This window comes from Phacochoerus africanus, chromosome 1 (genome assembly GCF_016906955.1).
Source record: "Phacochoerus africanus isolate WHEZ1 chromosome 1, ROS_Pafr_v1, whole genome shotgun sequence".
Lineage (NCBI taxonomy): Eukaryota > Metazoa > Chordata > Mammalia > Artiodactyla > Suidae > Phacochoerus > Phacochoerus africanus.
In genome coordinates, this window is record NC_062544.1 from 162,321,197 (window position 1) to 162,336,818 (window position 15,622).

The 15,622-nt window shown below is 44.0% G+C and overlaps 1 protein-coding gene across 1 annotated transcript in view; it reads left to right on the plus strand.

Annotated features, from left to right (window-relative positions):
• LOC125129161 (uncharacterized) overlaps positions 1–7,627 on the plus strand; it is a 30,270-nt gene extending 22,643 nt beyond the window's left edge. Inside the window, exon 3 of the mRNA XM_047783566.1 lies at positions 7,053–7,627. Within this exon, the coding sequence (XP_047639522.1) occupies positions 7,053–7,249 (197 nt within the window). The 3' untranslated portion in view covers positions 7,250–7,627. The remainder of the gene's footprint in view (positions 1–7,052) is intronic.
• Positions 7,628–15,622: the final 7,995 nt, after the last annotated feature.

The following is a 15,622-nucleotide window of genomic DNA, read 5'->3' on the forward strand; positions in this document are numbered from 1 at the left end:
GCCTCCAGCTGCAACTCTGATTTGACCCCTCGTCCAGGAACTTCCACATGCCGCAGATGCCGCCCTAAAAAGAAAAACAAAAGTAAACACACAAATACATACTGTACCTTAAGGGATGCTAAGGACTATGAATGAATATAAAGCAGAATAGGAGTACAATGAGTTGTAAAAGCGTATTGGATACGGCCTCCCTGAGGTGGGGACATCCAGGCAGAGAGCTAAAAGAAGCAAGGGAGTAAGCCAGGCTAAAATCTCAGGTGAACCAGGTAAAGATCCTCAGGTGTAAAGGCCCTGAGGTAGTGCATGCTGGGTGTGTTCAAGGAGCACAAGGAGTCCAAAAGGGCCAGACTAGAGCCAGCCAGGCAGAGAGACATGGGGGTCAGATCAGAAAGAAGCCAGGCCCCGATCCCTTGAGCTTCCTAGGCTATGCTTAGGACTTTGGGTGGATTCTGAGTGGAGAGTTTTGAACAGGAAAGAGGTCAGATATGGCTTAAGTGTTTAGAGAATCATCCAGTCTCCTATATGAAGGTTATAGGTGGGGTAGAGCAGATTCCAGGACATCAGTTAGAAGGCCACTGTAGGGATCCCAGGAAGACAGTAGCTTGGACCAGAGTGGTAAGCTGTGGAGACGGTGAGAAATGGCTGGATCAGGAATCTGTTTTGAAGGTAGAACTGGTAAGGCTTTGTGATGAATTGGACATCCCCTTAAGGAGGAAGAAGTGCAGATAAGAATGAGTCTGAGGTTTTAGCCAGAGCATCTATTGGAGATGGTACCATTTACTGAAATTAAAAGGCCTGGTATGGGGTGGGGAGTGGGGGAGTGAATTCGGGGAGGTGTGGAGAATCAAGAGTTCTGTTTTTGTCACATTGTCATTGAGACCTGCAGATGGAAGTGTTAAATCAGCAATAGATCCATCAGGACAGAATCCACACTACAGATACATTTGGGAGAGCCACTGATACATTTACAGATTACTGGGAATTGAGTAAAACTATTCATCTAGTTTATCACCTACTATGTGTAGCTCACAGTGCGTTGAGCTTAGAGCACAGCAGCAAGCAAGACAGACATGGTGATTATTCTAGGCTTGCTCCAAAAATGGTCTTGATCTTTGCTGTTATTAAACTTATTAAATATTAGGGTAGAAGCAAGCTTAGAGATGATCATGTTCAATCTCTAAAATGGGTCTCCAATTTACAGCAGAGGAAACTGAGGCATGGAGAAGTTAAGAGATTTGTTAAAATCTGTTGTTTAAAAACCACTTACAGGAAGTTTCCGTTGCAGCTCACTGGTAATAAGGCTGATTGGTATCCATGATGATTCGTGTTCAATCCTAGGCCACACTCAGTGGGTTAAAGGATTTGGCATTGCTGTGAGCTGTGATGTAGGTTACAGATGCAGCTCGGATCTGCTGTGGCCGTGACTATGGCATAGGTTGGCAGTTGTAGCTCTGATTTGACCCCTAGCCAGGGAACTTCCATGTGCCATGGGTGCGGCGCTAAAAAGCAAAGCAAAACAAAACAAAACACCCAAAAAAACCCCACTTACATTTTAAATTTAAAGAAAAAAAATTGCATATGCCCGGTCCAAATTTTTCACATTCTTCAGGGTTTTTTTGGTTTGTTTTTTGCATTTTAGGGCTGCACCCACAGTATATGGACGTTCCCAGGCTAAGGTCGAATCAGAGCTGTAGCCACTGGTCGCAGCCACTGGTCACAGCCTCAGCAACACAGGATCTGAGCCACGTCTGCAACCTACACCACAGCTCATGGCAACACTGGATCTTTAACCCACCGAGTGAGGCCAGGGATCAAATCCATAACCTCATGGTTCCTAGTCAGATTTGTTTCTGCTGCACCATGATGGGAACTCCCAGTTTTATTTGTATCTTCTTATATTCTAAGAAAGTTGAGTGGAGCGTGAAAAAGATGGTTTAAAGACTTCGCCTAAAGGGCCTAAGAGGAATTTAGTTGAATTCAATAAGTATTTAATTTTTGAATACCCACTATGCCAGAGACTATGGGTATAAGGATGATTAAGAAGCATCCAAAGACAGCCCAAATATTTGCAAACTATATATACATATATATGTGTATATATATATATATATACTTTTTTCTTTTTTCTTTCTTTTTGCTCTGCCCACGGCATGTAGAAGTTCCCGGGCCAGGGATGGAACCCAAGCCATAGCAGTAACCAGATCCACAGCAGCGACAATGCTGTATCCTTAATCTGCTGAGACACCAAAGAACCCTGCAAATTACATTTCTGATGAGGAACTTGTGTTTAGAATGTGTAAAAACTCTTAACTCAATAATAAAAAGTCAAATAACCCAATTAAAAATTTGGCAAAGGAAAAAAAAATTGGCAAAGGGAAAAATGGGCAATTCACAGCATCAAAGACCTCAGTAGTACGGTCAGATTCCAGGGTAACCTTGTGACCTTTTTCACAATTTCAAGGGGTTCCATCCAAGGAGCAGGGCAGAAGCATCCCTGAGGAGCTCTGAATTTGGTGTTAAGTCATAAAAGTCAGTGTGGTAGGAGCAGACATAGGTCCCTAGGAGCTTAGACGATAACACAAGGCCAAAATAGGAGCCAGCCAGGCCACAGAGCTGGGCAACTCCTAGGAGTGGGGGAGGTAAGAGATGGCAGAGGAAAAGGACTCTGAGCAAAGGGGACTGAGTTGGTGGACTGCTTCTCCCTGAGGGGGCACAGATTCTGGAAAATGGCACCTAAGACCACAACATGCTTAGGCTTCTTATCCATGCATGGTCTGCTGCTCTGTCCAGCCTAAGGGCCCCTGTTGGTTGAAGAGTCCGGGACAGAACAGGTGGAAGATTCTGGGGCCAATGCAGAGAAAGAAATGGACTGACATCTTAAGTAACCACAGTGGAGCCAGGACGAGGCAGCTTTCAAAGTATGATCCTCCTTCTGGCTAAAGAATATCCGCTAAAGCTCTGCCTCAAATGCAGTATAATCTTGAGGTTACATGACTCAGAGTCACGTCAGTTGTCTCCTTTGTCTTCATGCCCCATTGCGTGAATTCCATGAATGAAGCCAATGAATTATCTTGTCAGGGAGTCTCCAACTTTTCCACCCAAGAACCTCTAACAGTAGAAGGGAGAAAACTTAGACCCTTGGAACTCTGGTAAATGTGGCTCTGATGGCACATCCAAAGCAGAGAATCTACCTGATGTATCCCAGTTGCCCCAGGAACCCAGGTGTACTATGTTTTGATTTTTTTCTCCAGGTTTATTTTGTATTCTAGTAATTGCAGGACAGGAGACCTGAAACTGTGGTCAACTCTGGCAGCTCTGTAATAGTTTTCCATGGTTACTGTAAAAATCACCACCTACCTAGTGAACTTAAAATACATGTTTATCTGATGGTTCTGTGGGTCAGGAGTCTGACATGGGTCCCACTGGGCAAAAGTCAAGGCGTAAGCTGTGTTTCTGACACATGTGTTTCTTTATGGAGGCTCCAGGGGAGAAGCCATTTCCCTGCCCTCCCCAGCTCGGGAAGCTGGTCCCCTTCCTTGGCTCACGGCCCTCGTCCTCCATCTTCATTTTTTAACATTTTTATTTATTTATTTATTTTGTCTTTTTTTGCCATTTCTTGGGCCGCTCCAGTGGCATATGGAGGTTCCCAGGCTAGGGGTCGAATCGGAGCTGTAGCTGCCGGCCTATGCCAGAGCCACAGCAATGCAAGATCCGAGCCGCATCTGCGACCTACACCACAGCTCACGGCAACTCCGGATCATTAACCCACTGAGCAAGGGCAGGGACCGAACCCGCAACCTCATGGTTCCTAGTCGGATTCGATAACCACTGCGCCACGCCGGGAACTCCCTCGTCCTCCATCTCAAAGCCAGCAGCCTTGTGTCCTTGTGGCCCTTCTTCCATAGTCACCTCTCCCTCCCATTTTCTACAGCTGAGGAAGGCTCTCTGCTTTGAAGGACTCTTGTGATTACACTGTGCTCACCTGGACAATCCACCATAACCTCCCCGTCTCAAGGTTCTTGATCTTAATTCTGCAAAGGGTGCTTTGCCATGTAAGAAACATTCACAGGTTCTGGGGATTAAGACGTGGACATCTCTGGGGGGGCATTATTCTGCCTGCCATAGTTGGTATGGAAAGAAGCCCTTGTGTTAATACTAGAGAAGACATAAAGGTAATTTCCCATCTTCCTGAGAGGGTAGCTGGGCCAGATATATTTCTGGACACTTTTTGTCATCAAGGATCTGGACTTTACTGTGTATTGCCAAGAGTTCGCAACACGCCTCCCCAGATGTGCTTCTGAGAACTTTTGCAAAAGAAAGAAATTGGATAAAACTGTATCTGGGTGGCTTGAAAAGATGAGGCAGCCACTCTGGAGAGATGTCTGTTTGATCTAGGAAGAAGCTCTGGTGGTTCCTGTGGGAAAGGGATGCAGTGTTCCTGGGATGGCAGAACATTAAAAACAAAAACCAAAAAACAAGTGCTATGAAAGGGTTAGTCAGTGTTGGTCCTGGGGACACAGGTGTGGAGTGACCACAGAGCTGCTCTCATGTAGGAACATATAGGCTTGGACAGCTGATATTAGATCACCTGTGCTGAGAAGGTGTAAACTCTGCCTGCTGGGGAATGCCAGGATGCAGGGATGTGAGCACTGAAAAAGGTGGTATTCTGAAGCTGAAAAAATGATAAAAATGAAGTGAATGAAGCTGGAAAAATTGTGAATATATAAAATATTAAATATAGTTATATTAAATAGTATATTAAATAATATATCAATATTATACAGATTGAGTTCTTTATAACTTTTTTTTTGTCTTTTTTAGGGCCGCACCCTGACTCATATGGAGGTTCCCAGGCTAGGGGTCAAATCAGAGCTGTAGCGGCTGGCCTATACCACAGCTCACAGCAATGCTGGATCCTTAACCCACGGAATGAGGCCAGGAATCGAACCTGTGTCCTTATGGATGCTAGTCAGATTCATTTCCTCTGAGCCACGATCGGAACTCGGAGTTCTTTATAATATTGGAGTTCCGCTCAATATTTAAAGCCAAGCAAACCTCCTGCTGCAAGAATAAGAATTTTCTTTTCCCAGCCCCATCTGCCTGCATTTGCGATTCACAGTACTCTGGTTCATTCAACTTTGGCCCAATTTCGTGTGAACTAATTATCCTTATTGTGCGAGGAGAGTACTCCCGCCTCTTACCCGGTTCTCCCTCTTAGCATCCATGCGTTGGCACGTGACTTCCCCCTGAACTCAAAAAAGCTGTGTAGGTTGCAATGCGTGGGTGAGCACGCGTGCGTGCCGGCCTGCCTGTCTGGGAGCGGAAGATGTGGGAGCGCTGGTCCCAGTGCCGAACGCACACACGTTTCCAACGTTAGTTTCCTTTTTCATCCCTCCCTCACCCTTAACCTACCCCTCAAGCCGCACAAATCAGGTGGCCACTGAAAACACACCCCTACGCCTTGACGTGCCCTTAGGCCTCCCAGGGAAAAAGATCACCCTGTGACCCAAAGGCAGTGCCTGTCCTCAGCGGCGGGAGGGATGGCAGTTTCTGGCTTACTGAGGCCACTATGTGGGAAGAAATTTCCTGGAACAACCCCCTACTGGTAGCCAGCGCTCTAAATGACTATGATTTCTTACCAGTTAAAAGCCAGCACCTCCCAAACTCCTGCTGTTCACCTTTAGCCATGTTCTGCCCTCTTCAGAGGTTTTCCATCCTGCCTCTGCATCAGAGTGACTGGAATTTTAAAAATACTCACGCCTGCATCTCACCCCGGAGACTCTGACTTAACTAGTTTTGGAGTCCAGCTAGTCTAACGTTCTTCGTAATTGGCCAGCTTCGCTAGCCAGTTACCAGGAAACTTTCTTTGCGAATAACCTTGAGAATGGGGAGAGGGTGAGGGTAGCAGCGAAGAAATAAACGCTGGGGAAGTTTCTTTAACTCCTCCCCCTTTCATTGGTTCTGCTCTTTCACCTTTCTACCCATTTTTATTATAGTTACTTAGCATTAACTGTACGGTTCCTTTTTGTTCATCCAAGCTATTGTTCCATTGCAACAAACGTCGAGGGTGAAAAAGGCAGCAGCAGTCCGTAGCTTCTTGATGTTTTTATTTCCTCTTGGCTTGAAAGTCTTGCTAAGGGAGCAGAGAGGAGTTGGGGTGAGATGCTGAGACTGAGGGTAAATAGGAAATGAGTCAGTGTCCAGTCTGGCTCAGCCTGGCCCACTCTGTGTAGCCCGCCATCAGACTTTCTAGAAAACACAGGCGGAAGGCATCTCTCAAACTCTCCTGGTTTCCTTTATGGCTTAATCCTCTCATCTAAAGGAGACTGAGGCTCAAGGCTCCTGCACGTACCCTGGAGGTTTCAGAATCTCTGAAAGAAGGCACTGTCCACTGTGAATGTTTTATTCTGCCCTCTGCCAGGAGGAAATTAGTGTGGGAAAACAGCCAGCTCAGCATTTCCACTACTAGCTTTTGTAAAGAGTCAAAGGACTATTCTCCTTTTTTTTGCGAAGCCCAGGTTTCAGATTATTCTTTTCTAGTCTCATGAAATTTACCAAAGAAACTCAAACTTAGGTGGTTTTGGTTTAAAAGCCATACAGTCTGTGGGTTCTTTGTGGGTGGGCATTTATGCCATCATGGACATTGTAGTTGTGCATATTAGACTATATGCTTCTAGTGTTAGGATTAGAGATAAAATGAGAGGAGAGATATGGTTTTCATGTCCAAAGGCAGGTTGATAGGTTTCCTGATTTAAAAAATAAAAATGTTGTTTAATTGATAGCTGTATTAGTAATAGTTTATGGTGCATTTGAACTTGATTTTAACCCATTAAGATAGTCCTGTCTCAACTGGCCAAGACTATGGGTCCAATTTAATCTGAGTGCAAACAGAGCTGCAGAGGTATGTGTACATATATTTATATTAGACAGACATATATTTAATCTAAGGAATGTCTATAGTATGTATAATACTCTGTACATGTTATACAGATCATGGGCCCATTGGTTTCAAATCCATTCCTCACTTTCCTCTTCTCTGCTCTGTGTCTCAGGGAGGCTGGCCACTGCAGAATTTTTCCAGGCTGCCAGGTCACATGGGTTCCAGCCAGGCGCAGCCAATGAAAGAAAAGGCCAAGGTGTTGCTCTCTCAGGAAGCTTCCTGCCCTCCTATGATATTTCTGACAGTATCTGTAACGAGGCTTTAGCCTCTGCCAGAAAGGCCAGCTGTGGTTCCAGCTACCATCAGTGACCCCAGCCTCTGGGCTCTGGTAACACCATCTCCTCTGATTTTCCCTCTGACCCAGGCTTGGGAGTGACTTCCCACTGTCACTAATCTAAACTTCTCAGATCATTCATCAATCGTGTAACCAATTCCCTGCATTAAATCCCCTCGGTTATAATATGTGTGGCAATTTCTGTTGTTCTGGTTAGATCATGACTGATAACATATGTTGTGGTTAAAATGTATTTTTCTTTAACATGGATTAGCCATTAGCAAATTCTTTAATTAGAGTTGTGTTTACACAATCTATCATTATCTGTATCTGTTGAAGGGCAGTTCGTAATCTTTTGAAATTATTATGACCTGCCAGTAAAATTTTACAATATATAAATTTCATAAATGGTTGTGAATTCTACCACCTTGAGCTTCAAAGCAGCGGCTTAATTTTATTCAATATATTCATATGATAAATGTAATGGAAATTGTGCATCATAAACCCACGAATGAATGTTATTCATAATAGAACCACTACTATTTTGTATTTTGCAGAAATAGCTCACATTCATTCTTGAGCTGCAATACATACTGACTTCCAGCAATAACATCGTGGAGGAATGACCTGGGAGTAGTTACAGTAAAAGAAATCTCATAATAACTACTTTGAAACTGGGAAGCAATTTATATCTCCCTCTTTAAGTGATTTATTTTTATCGTTACTTGCAGTATCTTTCCTGAACCCTTGCCTAAAACCCTGTATCTTGCTGACTGCAAATGCAGATTGAAGGTCTCATTGCAGGAGGGGAGTGCATTAGGAGGGTGTCTTCTGAGAGCCATGAACTATAGCAAGTCACTTTGGCTACCACTTCCTTTCTCCCCTCCCTTCCTCATCTTGCCCAAGCTTAAAGGACCTTACAATGGAAAGAAAGGCATGTAAAAGAGCCAGGATTTCACACATGGAACCTGGTATCTGGCAAGAGAGTATGTGGATGTCTGACTAAAGATGGCAGATGAAGCATGCTCGATTTTATCCTCACCAGCCCCCCACTAAAATGACAATAATGATATTTTAAAAGTAGCAAATACCCAGTAATGGCAGAGGAACCCTCAGCAGATAAGAGATTTCAAAGAATTTCTGGAGGGTAGATGAGTGATGGCAGAAGAAAGAGAACAGAGGAAGCTAAACTTTTATTATATGAATGGGAGTTCGGAGACACATAGCATGGAGAAGAAAGTCTTTTGGAAGACAGAACTTGGGACACTAGGCAATTCATAAAGAGCAGCTGAGTGAGTGATGGGGCTGAAACTATGGTGACTGATAAAATGGCACAAAGGAGCAGTTGGCCTCTCATCCAACTTGGCAGCCAGATAGTCTCTCCCCCAACACGCTCCTCCCTGTAAAAAACAACAGCCTTGTTCTCCTCTCTACACAATGTAATGGCCCCAAAGATAAGACCCTGCAATGCTGGGGTTTAGAAGTTCCCTAGCTGAGTCTCTGCCAAGTAATCACAGTAAAAGTAATAGAAGCAGCAAAGAGTAATGAGGACATGATATATTAATTCATTTAATGTTCCAAACAACTTTAGGAAAAACTGAGGAAAAGAGTGGTTAGATAACTTGCCTAAGATCACACAGCAAGTAACTGGCAGAGTTAGATCACCACAAGGTAAAGACCCAACTAATAAGCCCCATGGTTTAAAAAAAAAAAAAAGGTACCAATCAGCGTCTCATTGCCTTGTTTTATAGTAAAGACAACTGAGGATGACTAGATGGTTAAAGAAAGTTTGTAACATGAAAGATAGATAGAAATAAATAGATAGAGTGACCCAGAGGAAAGAGTAAAGACAAGAAATAGAAAAGAAGAAAGAAAATTCGTCTCCTCAGAGAAATCTGAAAAGATATTGCATCAGAAAACAACAGGATGCAAAGAAAAAAGAAATAATCATAATCAGAGAAGTGTAAATAGCCCCCGGAAATTAAAAACACATTTATATGGAGTTCCTGTTGTGGCTCAGTGGTAACGAACCTGACTAGGAGCCATGAGGACACGGGTTCAATCCCTGGCCTTGCTCAGTGGGTTAAGTGATCCGGCGTTGCTGGGAGCAGTGGTGTAGGTCACATACAAGGCTTGGATCTGGCATTGCTGTGGCTGTAGTATAGGCCAGTGGCTACAGCTCCGATTGGACCCCTAGCCTGGGAACTTCAATGTGCCACGGTTGCAGACTTAAAAAGCAAAAAAAAAAAAAAAAATTATATGAAAAATTCAACAGAAACACAGGAATATAAATTCAAAGACATCTCCCAGAGAAAGGACAAAGAGATGGAAATCATAAGAGAAAAAAAAAATCTTAGAGGGCTTACATCAGACCAATAGTAAGTTACAGAAAGAAAAAATGAGTAATGGGAAATGTAAGATGTTTCTCAGAGGTGAAGGACGTGCATCTCCTAGACATATAATCATAAAATTTACACATTGAGGATGCAGAAGAGGTCCTCTGTCACGTTTATAATCTCTTCTGAGACCAAAGCTAAGTCTTTTGTGCACTCTCAATAGGTTTATTCTAGGAGTTGAAAATGAGTAACAGGGTCTACATTATTGTGACCATGAAAATATTACATACCATTAGGCTGGTAATCAGTTTGATTACATGTCTTTTCCTGTATAGCTTTTTGGGTTTTTCCCCCCTGAAGTTTCTATTTGCCTTTGTGAGAATCTTTGCCATTACTTTACCTTCAGGTCTACCTCATCTCCTTATCTGATCAAGCATCCTCTTAAATCCCTTTCTTTGCCCCTGAGACACTCCAATTTGGACAGTTTGCTCTCCAGGTTCCTGCACAGGAGTCACCTAGTATCTCCCGGGATTCCATTGCTCCCTGGATCCCACATCTGTTTCTTTACGGTCTTATTCCCTGGGTTTTCTGAAGCAGATCCTTAGGTAACTTCTTTATTTTATCTTATTTCATTTTATTTTGTCTTTTTGTCTTTTTCTAGGGCCGCACCCACAGCATATGGAGATTCCCAGGCTAGGGGTCTACTTGGAGCTTCAGCTGCCGGTCTACGCCATAGCCACAGCAACGCAGGATCCGAGCCTCATCTGCGACCTACACCACAGCTCACAGCAACGCCTGATCCTTAACCCACTGAGTGAGACTAGGGATCAAACCCATAAGCTCATGGTTCCTAGATGGATTTTTTAACCACTGAGCCATGATGGGAACTCCATTAGGTAACTTCTTTAGAAAGAATGTGTAGGCAATCAATCCTCAATCTTGTATTCAATTTTCATATTTATTTATTTATTTTTTGTCTTTTGTCTTTTTGTTGTTGTTGTTATTTCTAGGGCCGCTCCCTCGGCATATGGAGGTTCCCAGGCTAGGGTTCGAATCGGAGCTGTAGCCACCGGCCTACACCAGAGCCACAGCAACGCGGGATCCGAGCCGCATCTGCAACCTACACCACAGCTCACGGCAACGCCAGATCATTAATCCACTGAGCAAGGGCAGGGACCGAACCCGCAACCTCATGGTTCCTAGTCGGATTCGTTAACCACTGCGCCACAACGGGAACTCCCAATTTTCATATTTAATTGATACCTTGGCTGGGAGGAGATTTTTACATTGAAAATCATTTTTTTCGTGGAATGTTGAGAAATTGCTCCAGTGCCTTTTAGCATCCAGTGTTGCTAATGACAGGTGAGATAGAATTTGAATTTCTGTTCTGCTGGTAAGCTCCTTTCTTTCCCCTACTCCCACCCTCTTGAAATGGATACATCATGCAATAGCAATATAAGCATATTGTTAACTTGGAAGGTAAGAAGTGGTTGCCTATGCAGAGTGGGACTGGGAAAGACAGAAAACCACTGCTTTTATTTTTTTTCTTAACAATATGCATGCCGATTTTGACAAAGCTTTAAAAATTGTAAAACATGGTGAAATGCAAAACTATAAAGAAAAGCGGGGAGTTTCCATTGTGGCGCCGTGGAAACGAATATGACTAGTATCTCTGAAGATGCATGTTCGATTCCCTGGCTTCAATGGGTGGGGGATCCGGCATTGCTGTGAGTTTTGGTGTTGGTCACAGACATAGCTTGGATCCTGAGCTGCTGTGGCCGTGGTGTAGGCTGGCAGCTGTAGCTCCGATTTGACCCCTAGCCTGGGAACTTCCATATACTACAGGTGAAAAAGAAAAGAAAAGCAGGTGAAAGATATCACATAAGAAAGGATTGTGTTACCTCAGAGTCAGGGAAGCAGCTGACCTGTCTTCTGACTTGGGGGGCAATTAACCAGTTGCTTGTCTTATACCTATTCTTTATAAGTATAAAGTCTTTAGCTTTATAGTTATATGTTTCATGAATTCTTCTGATAAATTGATCACATTTTTTTTTAAAAAAAAAGGCATATGACATACTTTCATGCCAAAGGGCAATTTAAAAATGTGGTCTGGGGAGTTCCCTGGTGGCTCAATGGGTTCAGGATCAGGTATTGTCGCTGCTGTGGCTCAGGTCACTGCTGTGGCACAGTTTTGATCACTGGCCTTGGATCTTCCACATGCCATGGGGATGGCCAATAAATTAATAAATAGATAAACAAACCAAATAAATAAATTCAAATGTAGCCCAAGTGCAGTATAGCAAAACAAAAATTGTCTTACAAAGAAAAAATTATAAATAGCATCAATCTTCCCTTTTTGCTTCTCTCAAATCCAGTATTATAAATTGAAAATATTAAGTGTAATCTTCATCTAACAATGTATTATTTATATCTGAGTTAGGCTGATATTTTTTGAGGGTTTTTTAAATCTCCATGAAATAGAGAAAATGCAGTTTGAACCTCAGGTTGCTCAAGAATTCAATACAAAGTGAAAGCCTCAAAAGAATCTACTTGCAGAGATGAGGAAAGTCTGTCAATAAATCTTACTACTTGCCAAAAAAAAAACAAAACCAAAAAAACCCCAACAAAGTGAAAGCCTCATTTTATGAAGTTCTATTTCTAGAAGTATGCTTCCAATTCTCTGATTTGGTCCCACATTGACCGAGTACCTGAATCTACCGGGAATTCATATACCTGCAGGTATTTATGCCAGGCCTGGTTCCAGGCCTGAGGTACAGACAAGGTCCTTTTGCCCACATAGAGCTAACATTCAAGGAGAGCAGCGAAAACAGATATTCAGCTGTTTAATGAATGTATACTATGTCAGGTGATAAAACTAACTAAAGCAGGCAAAGGAGCTGGGGAGTGGCCAGAGGCTGACTATTCCTCGAGAGACCTGAATGCAGCGTGAGGGCGGGGGTGGGAGGAAACCATGTGGTTACCTGGGGCGAGAGAATCACCCCGGCGCCCTGCCTCCTTTCAGGGACCCACAAATGTATGTGTTTTTGTCTTCCAGGTATGTACACGCTAGGGGAGGACCAGGGGATCATTCAAATGCTCAGAATCCAAATTTCATGGAACCCTAGATTCAAAGCATGTTTAGAATGAAGATATGCAGGTGAGGAGAAGGTCATGGAAGAGCTTCATGTTTATAGAAAGATGTGGAAGGAAACAGGAGTGGAAGAAACATTCCTCAAGGGAGGGCTAGCTGGACTGGGCTGAGGGAAGGGCTAAGAAAATGATAGAAACGACAGTATCCATGGGTGAGGTGATGGGGAACAGCTAAAAGTCAGGCTGCGGCCATAAAGCCCTCTCTGCAGTCATTACGGGCTCACAGGCCAGTAGGCTCAGACGTCAAGCATGTGCAGAGAAATCTGAAAAAAACTTGACCACAGAATTGGAGCACAAACACCCCCAAATAAGACTAACCTGTCTTCAGTCTTAGTACTGATTTCCACTGAAAAAGAAACAAATAAAAACAAACAACCCTTCCTCCCACACAAAAGCCTTGAAAAGCAGCCTAGTGCAGGCCAGGATGGGAGCCTACCACAACATCAAACATGAAGGCAATGTGGCAGACCCTGAAGATACAGAGAAATAAAAGGAGAAGGCACCAGCTCACTGGAGACAGAAGGCTATGGGCTATGAGGGGCACAAGGGGGCCGAGCTGGTAGGTAAAACTTGGGGAGCCCAGGGAGCCACAAGGACTGGATGAGTCAGGGAAGTCTCCCTGGAGGAGGCTCCCTGGAGGAGGCTCCCTGGAGGAGGCTGACTCACCAGCGCCTGTCTCTCTTCCTCTCCCCACCAATCTCTCAGTCTCCATCACCTTCATTCTCTCTCCTCCTCCTTCTAACCCTCTTTCATTCTCCCCAAGCCACCCCCCAACCCCACCCCAATCCTATCCTCTCTTCTTTCGGGGAGCTCTGACCCCTTTGTCCCAAAGCATGATCCACCCCCCTTCTCCAGCCATTTTGCATCCTCAGCTCAGACAAACCAAAGAACATTTCTCCAATCTATTCCCCTTACAAGGAAGAGAAAAGAAAGGAATTCTCAAAACCTCTCGTTGAATGCCTTCACTTGTTACAGAAAGCAAAAGTTGACTCATGGAGGAAAACTGGGAACTCATGGAGGAAAACTGGGAACCAGCCATCTACCAATGAGGGTGGGGTGGTGGGGAGGGGATGGGGGGGAGAATCAAAGAGAGAACCTGAGTGGGTCTGAGCTGCCATTGTTCCTGAGCTTGTCTGTCCCTCCTAGTGGGCTGTAGAGACCTTGCCACTCATTGTTTAAGGCTGCACCCTATCAAGATAGAAGTGCTTGAATGAAGGAGCGCATCTGAATGAATGAGTGAATGGACAAGTTAACGTGGCCAAATCAGACACTGAGTGTGGTGAGGTTGCTCCCAGGTGCCACATTACTCACCTTTACCTAGGATGGTTTCTCAGGAGCTATGCTGGACTGCAGCAGCTGTCTCCAGTTGTTCCTCCTGCAAGCGTGGTCTTGCAAAACAACATGATCATGGGCCAACTTCTGCAGTGTCTTATGACCACCTTATGAGGTCAACACTTGGGCACCTGGTCTCAGGCTGGTTTCCTTGTTTCTCTAATCTAGAACCTCCTGCTTGGACTTGTTGATTTCCTAAATCAATAATCCCTTCACTCTTCTGTACTAATAGTGAAGATTAAGTCGTATCAAAGTATAAAAACCTCTGTAATATGTGCAACACACACAGTGCTTGCCTCTCAGAGTCAACTTTTTTCTTTACTAACCCAGAGAACCTCTCGCACATGGCATCTCCCACAGGAGCTTAAACACTGCTGATCCTTAAAGTCTGCTCTCATCATGTAATTCTCATGTGGACACTCAACCACCTTGTGTCTGATCTCTGCTGCTCAGCTTTGAAAACCATCCACAGTCTGGTTCTTCCCTCCAGATCAAACTCCATGTGTTCCCCATTCCTCCCAACCTTCATCGTCTGTCTCACAACCAGGCAGTGAGCATTCTCACCTCTATCCCTTTTCCAACTCCCTGGAACCTTCTCCTTCCCTTCCTCCTCTCTCTTCCAGCCGACTAAAATTAGGAAATCGAGTGGGGCAAGGGTATCCTCCCAGGACACCTCCCCCAGAGAGGCTTCCCTGACTCATCCAGTCCCTGTGGCTCCCTGGGCTCCCCATGTTTTACCTACTAGCTCAGCCCCATTATGCACTTCATGGCCCATAGCCTTCTGTCTCCAGTGAGCTGGTGCCTTCTCCTTTTACTTCCTATATCCGCAGTGTCTGCCACATTGCCTTTTTGTGCAGTGGGTGTTACTTTAAAAGTCTGAGTCAAAGGAACTAAATCGCTTGTCCAGAGATTTGTGGTTCATCCACTGGTCCCCAGCTCTTCCTCCTGGGCACTGGGAGATTTACTAGTGTCATCAAGATCTAGGTTTAGGCTGGTGGCCCCAATTCCAGACCCCATTTTCATGGTCCTTCTTGAAGATCCTGAAGATCCTATTTCTATCTTTTGTTTGTTTGTTTTGTTTTGTTTTAATAATGATTTTTATTTTTTACATTATAGCTGGTTTACAGTGTTCTGTCAATTTTATACTATAGGTGACCCAGTCACACATACATGTATACATTCTTTTTTCTCACATTATCATACTCCATCATAAGTGAGTAAATATAGTTCACAGTGCTACACAGCAGGATCTCATTGCTTATCCATTCCAAGGCAATAGTTTGCATCTATTAAACCCAAATTCCCAGTCCATCCCACTCCCTCCCCCTCCCCTTTGGCAACCACAAGTCTGTTCCCCATGTCCATGATTTTCTTTTCTGTGGAAAGGTTCATTTGTGCCATATATTAGATTCCAGATGTAAGTGATAACATATGGTATTTCTCTTTCTCTTTCTAAGTCTACTTCACTAAGTATGAGAGTGTCTAGTTCCATCCATATTGCTGCAAATGGCATTATTTTGTTCTTTTATGGCTGAGTAGTATTCCATGTGTATATATACCACATCATCTTAATCCATTCATCTGTAGATG